The sequence below is a fragment of the Apteryx mantelli genome, unplaced genomic scaffold (genome assembly GCF_036417845.1).
Source record: "Apteryx mantelli isolate bAptMan1 unplaced genomic scaffold, bAptMan1.hap1 HAP1_SCAFFOLD_20, whole genome shotgun sequence".
NCBI classification, from domain to species: domain Eukaryota; kingdom Metazoa; phylum Chordata; class Aves; order Apterygiformes; family Apterygidae; genus Apteryx; species Apteryx mantelli.
In genome coordinates, this window is record NW_027118553.1 from 14,981,438 (window position 1) to 14,987,791 (window position 6,354).

The 6,354-nt window shown below is 52.5% G+C and overlaps 1 protein-coding gene across 1 annotated transcript; it reads left to right on the forward strand.

Moving 5' to 3' along the window:
• Nucleotides 1–4,677: 4,677 nt before the first annotated feature.
• Nucleotides 4,678–5,562, forward strand: LOC136996126 (olfactory receptor 14A16-like; the record flags this gene model as incomplete). The annotated part of the gene is made up of 1 exon (XM_067317116.1): nt 4,678–5,562. A coding segment is annotated over one exon (885 nt), but the record flags the coding sequence as incomplete, so codon positions are not given.
• Nucleotides 5,563–6,354: the final 792 nt, after the last annotated feature.

The window sequence follows — 6,354 nt, forward strand, 5'->3', positions numbered from 1 at the left end:
ACTCTCTCGCTCAATTAGCTGTCCAAAACCGATGGGCTTTAGATTACCTCTTGGCCATGCAGGGAAGAATGTGTGTTGGTAAACACTGCCTGTTGTTTTTATGCAAATAAATCAAAACAAATTGAATATGCTGTAAATGTCATTCAACAATATGTTCATATCTTCCATTGAACAGCCAAAGAGCTGTCCCTGTCTACTAGCCTAGCAGCATCTGGTCGTGGTTGTGGTCATGGCTACCGGATCTGGGAGCGTGGACCAGACGTGTTTGAATAATCTTAATGTTAATGCTGGCAGTAGGAACTGTGTTTTTCTGCTGTGTCTCGTGCATGGGTCAGATATGTTCCACTTGCCTCTCATGTGTAAGGGGACATAAGTCTAGACCAGCTTAACATTGAAGGCAGGTATGCATAAAAATAAAAGGAGGGAGTGTTAAGAAAATGTCCGGGGAGCCCAAAACTGGGTGCAGTAGTGTACATTTGGTCTAAGGAGTGAGTAGTAGAGGGGGGTCCTCACTTCCATGGATCTCTTGGCCATGCTCCCGTTCACACAGCCCAGGCTGCTGTTGGCCTTCCTTGCTGCCTGGGCACACAGCTGTCTCACATTTTGCCTTCTGCCCAGCAGGACCCTCAGGTCCTTTTCAGCAGAGCTGCTCCATGGCAACCCAGTCCCCGGCCTGTATCTTTGCAGGGTGTTGGTCTGTCCCAGGTGCAAGAAGCTGGCATTTGTCCTCGCTGATTTTCACGAGATTCCTGGCAGCCCATTCCTCCTGCCTGTCTAGGGTCCTCTCAGTGGCAGCCCTCAAGCATAAGACTGGTGCCCCTCACCCACTTTGGAGTCATCTACAAGCATGATGAAAGTTACCTCCTCCAGGTCACTCATCAAAGTGTTAAACAGGACAGGTCCCAGGAGAGACCCTGTGGTACTCCATTTCTCTTCTGGCCTCCAGGAAGAAAACTACCCTATTCACCTCAACCCTCTGAGCCCAATCGTCCAACCAGCTTTTAGCCATCTGGTTGTCTACCCATGCAGTCCTTAATGCCCAAGCTTGTATGCAAGTGTATTGAGGGGGACAGTGTAAAAAGCCTTCTTAAAGTCGAGGTAACTGTTTTTCATTGTTCTCCGTTCATCCACAAATACAGTTCGTTTAACATAGAAGGCCATGAGGTTGGTGAGGCATGCTTTACCCTTGATAAATCCATGCTGACTGTTCCCAGTAACCCTCTTCTGCTTTATGGACCCAGAAATGTGATCATAGAGGACTCGCTCCATGACACACTCCCGATCCAAGTGAATAGCCTGTAATTCCCCAGGTTGTCCTTTTGGCCTTTTTTGAAGTGGACTACATTTGCCTTTCTCCCGTCGTTAGGACCTCCCCCAGTCTCCACAGCCTTCCAGAGACAATGAAGAGTGACCTTGTGAGATAGCGGCTCGCTCCCAGCATCCTCGCCTGTAGCCCATGCAGCCCATGCAGACTTGTATGGGTTGAGTTCTCCCAAGTAAACCCTGACTCAACGCTCATGCCCTGTTGTTTTTTTTCACCTTGGCATTCCTGACTCTGGGACAATGGCCTGGGAGACCTTGTTGGTGGGGACTGAAGCAAAGGCATTGAGTTCCCCAGACCTATCTGCATCTGCTGTTACTGAAGCAACAGCAGTTCATCTTTGTGCCCTTGGCATCCCTTGCAAGTGTCAGTCCTAGAGGAGCTTTGGCTTTTCCTAACTGCTTCCCGACTTCCCTGGACAATATTTCTAAAGGCTTCCTTTGCAACCTTCCCATGCTTCCCATTCCCTCCTATTGTTCAGTCGTGAGTTGCCTGTTTAGCCAAACCCGTTTCCTGAGATGTCTATTTGTTTTCCTGAGTATCAGTATGGGCCATTCTTGAGCTTGGAGAATGCTGTTCTTCAAGACCTGCCAGCTTTCCTGAGCTCCCCTGCCCTTCAGAGCTGCTTTCCATGGGATCCCTCTAGCAGGTCCCCCAGTAGGCCCAAGTCTACTCCTCTGACATTCTCAGCTTCATAGTGAGTGAAGCTCTTGCAGTAGCAGGCATCAAGTGTCATTTCAGATGGCCAGGGAGATTCTCCACCTGGTCCCCAGCTAATGATCTAGAAGGATTTGGGTCTCACAGTTGTTCCATCAGAGCAAGCAGACACTTGCACATATCTTGGACCACCTCTGTCACTTCAAATGTCCAAAGTTGTGTGTGTGTGTGTATGTGTGTGTACAGCTGACTCCCTCCCTCCATCTCCACTGATTACAGTGGGGGCTTAGACAAGGAGCTTCCACGCAGGCAGGCATTTTGTGCACACTAAAACTTGGGCAAGGGGAATCCCATGTCCTATGAGTTGTTTGTGGAGCACAGGGGAGGGAACTGAATCCCCCTCAATCCCAGGGGCTCCCTTCTTGTCCTTGTGCAGGTGTCCTGTCTTATAAGATGGGAGCAGGGCCTTCTAGAGTGGGATGTCTCCTCCTCCCTTAGAAAACTGTCCTGTGATGAGACCAGCTGCAGTGCTGGGCTCAGTCTCTCCCCACGGTTTAGAGAGGGACCACTGGGGATTATTTTAGTCTCCTTCAGTGGACATTTGTGAGGAGTGACTCTGCTGCCTTTCAGGAACTGTCAGCCCTGGAGCCCTGGGAGCATCTCGAGGGTGCGCAGGGGACAGAGACAGTCATGTCTTCAGCTGAGCTTCTGCTCCTGAGCTGGGCCTGGCTCCTGGGACTGCCGGAGCCCATGGCAACCTGGCAGGCACTGCAGAGAGACAGCTTTGTCCAGGAGCAGCTCCTCTTAAAAGAGCAGCAAGACTCAGGGCACTGCCTGCAGGTGCCAGGATGAGATGAGTGACTCAGAAGCTGAAGACAGTTGGGAATGGGAGGATGGCCGAGAGCTCCCTGCAGGGAGGAATCTGCACAGCCGTTGACACAGTAAGTCTCTGGCTGCAGGACAACATTGCTGCTGTGGTTCCTGGCGGGTTCTTCTGCAGCTGGCACCTTCCACAGCTGAAAGGGTCTGTCAGGGCAGCTCTGCCAGCTTCTCCTGCTTGGAGGAGCTGGTGCTTTAGAGCAGGGAGTCATTGCTACATGGTCAGAGGGACAGGCATCATGGCTACCTCCTTTCAGGGCTGGTGCAGGGGCGTGAAGCCTGGGAGTGCACCCAGGTCTGCCCAGGGCTGTAATTCAGAGCAGTGTCCCTGCACCCCAGGGTGCTGTGTGTCTGGGACATTAACTCTGCCACCTGCAAGGGTCAGCACTCAGCCTGCCCGGGGAACTCCCCACAGTGCTGTGGGGAGAAGCTCTGGGTGGAAGGAGCAACCCCCAGCAGGGCTGGTTCATTCTCCTGCTGAGAGGGTGCTGCATGCGTCAGGGCTGCTCTCAGCTCCAGCTCACCCCCACAATATTTCCAACAGGCCCTTTCTAGAGGACAGTCAAGGCAGGGACAGGGGTTACCTTAAACAGAAGGGCTCTCCTGAGTCGGTGCTTTCATTTTCCTCCTGTTTGCAGAGTGCTGGCAGGGAAAAGCCATGGGAGAGAGAAACAGCTCCCAGGAGGAAAAGCTCAGAGCAGTGAAGAAATGATCCGTGAATGAGAGGAAACTAGAACCATAAATGCTGTGGGAGGGGGGGAATTTGGAGACCTCCCTGTCATGCCCTTCAATGCAGACCTCTTCCTCTAAGCAAGCCCCCTGGGTCTCCTCTGCCACCCAGCAGAGCCTCTGCCCTCAAGGCCAGGGGGTCCAGGGCATGAGCTGCATGCTCTAGCCTGAGCTGCAGCAGAGGAGAGGGGCATCTCTCCTGCAGCGTGCCCATCTCCCACTGCGTGACAAACGGGCTGAGAGCGACTGTCCAGGTCTGGGAGGTGGTGCACACAGCTGGGTGAGGGGAAGGCTTTCCTGACTGCCCATCTGTCTCTCGCTCCTTGCTTTTCCTGTGGTAGGAGCATCACAGTGTTGCTTCTTGCTTCCTCATCTGTCTGTGCTGGTCTGGTTCTTGCTCTCCTGCTCTGTGGGGTTAAGGAGGGTTTCAGCTGCAGTTAAGGCAGTAACATCTCACTCCCACTACATTGCCTGAAGAAACAGTGCAGATAGTAAACTGATGGGAGGTCAGGGTCCATCTGAGTGGGACAGAGATGTCTAGGAAGGGTCGGGTCAGCCTCTGCCTTCACTGCACTGTTTCTCTCCCTTGCCAGAGTGGGAGCTGGTGTGACTGATCCAGATACAGACACCCCTGTTCAAGAGGGCAAGGTTGGGGGACATGACTCCCTCGCAAGGGTCTTCTCTTTCAGACACAGCTGCCTTGAGTGCTGTATTTGTTTCTCACAAGGATAAAAAGAGAATATTCCTCCTGGGTCACCAAACCAAATCCCCTTCACTGAGCTCAGGGCACCCATCCCCAGGTATCCCGAGCAAATACACGGGCAGTCTAACAACTCCATTTACACTGCCCAGCAGAGCAGGGCTGACTCCTGTGGAGACCATGGGCAGAGCCCCCTGTGCTGCACGGCACCCTCAGCACAAAGCAGAGGTCAGGAAAGGGACCTGAACAAAGCGAAGGAGAGGCAGTGTGGGAGGTGCTATGAGGAGTGGAATGGGTTTTGCTCAGAGAAGCCTGTTCTAACCTGTCAATGCATTTTCCTCCTTGGACAGTGCCCTGAACCAAGACAGAGCAAATGCCCAACAGCAGCTCCCTGAATGATTTCCTCCTCCTGGCATTTGCGGACACACGGGAGCTGCAGCTCTTGCATTTCTCGCTCTTCCTGGGCATCTACCTGGCTGCCCTCCTGGGCAACGGCCTCATCATCACAGCCGTAGCCTGTGACCACCACCTCCACATTCCCATGTACTTCTTCCTCCTCAACCTCTCCCTCCTCGACCTTGGCTCCATCTCCACCACTGTCCCTAAATCCATAGCCAATTCCCTGAGGAACACCAGGGCCATTTCCTACTCAGGATGTGCTGCCCAGATATTTTTATTTGCCTTTTTCATGTCAGCTGAGTATTCTCTCCTCACAGTCATGGCCTATGACCGCTATGTTGCCATCTGCAAGCCCCTGCACTACGGGACCCTCATGGGCAGCAGAGCTTGTGTCAAGGCGGCAGCAGCTGCCTGGGCCAGTGGTTTCCTCAATGCTCTCCTGCACACTGCTAACACATTTTCAATGCCACTCTGCCAAGGCAATGTCGTGGACCAGTTCTTCTGTGAAATCCCACAGATCCTCAAGCTCTCCTGCTCAGACTCCTACCTCAGGGAAGTTGGGGTTATTGCAATTAGTGCCTGTTTATTCTTCGGATGTTTTGTTTTCATTGTGCTGTCCTACGTGCAGATCTTCTCTGCTGTGCTGAGGATCCCCTCTGAGCAGGGCCGGCACAAAGCCTTTTCCATGTGCCTCCCTCACTTGGCCGTGGTCTCCCTGTTTATCAGCACTGGCATGTTTGCCTACCTGAAGCCCCCCTCCCTCTCCTCTCCAGCTCTGGATCTGGTGGTGACTGTTCTGTACTCAGTGGTGCCTCCTACAGCGAACCCCCTCATCTACAGCATGAGGAACAAGGAGCTCAAAGATGCACTGAAGAAACTGATTCAGCTGGTACTAGTTCAGCAGAAATAACCTGCCCATCCCTCTTCACAGCTGGTTTCTAATTTCTCTCAGACAGCTCTTGTGCTTTGCGCATTCTCCCTGTGATAATCATGGCAGTCCACTAAGGTCTGAATTCCTTCCACTTCTCTAGGAGTACAAACCCAGTCTCTCTGACCCGGAAGCCTTCTGTGAACTTGTCTATCACTGTGGCAGACGTGGTCTCTTTAATAAAAGAGGGTTTCCTCAGTTCAGTGCTTGAAGGTTGGGCTCTTCTTCCAAAGCTGGAGTCAAAAATGTGCTCAAGGACTTTCACCCTGAAGGGTCCTGTTGCTTTTCAAAGGGTCTCCTTGGGCTCAAGGCGATGAACTCAAGGGGTGATTTGTTAGGGAACCAGGGCTGGATTCAGTTGTCACTTGTGGGTGCCCAGTGCTCCTGGAGGTGGTGAATGGTCATGTGGTATCTCCCATATGACAGGGCTGGAGACTGATGCCTGTCCTTCTCAAAGGGAGTATGGATTCCTCCAGGAGAGCACAGGGCATCTCCAAGGGCACCATGTGCCTTGGGGTGGACAGTGAATGGAGCTTCACAAGATCAAGTGGAGTCACCCAAAGGTAAAGGGCTAAACCAATGAATGTCCAGGATAGTGAGAGCTCTGCAATCCCATGGGAAGGCAGTGTGGACCCTGCAGGCACAGGGAAGGGAACCTGGAGAGTTGTTCATGCCTCCTTCAATCAGAAACCATGGGCTATATTAAATGACACCCCTGAACACAGCCTGAGCCCTTTGAAA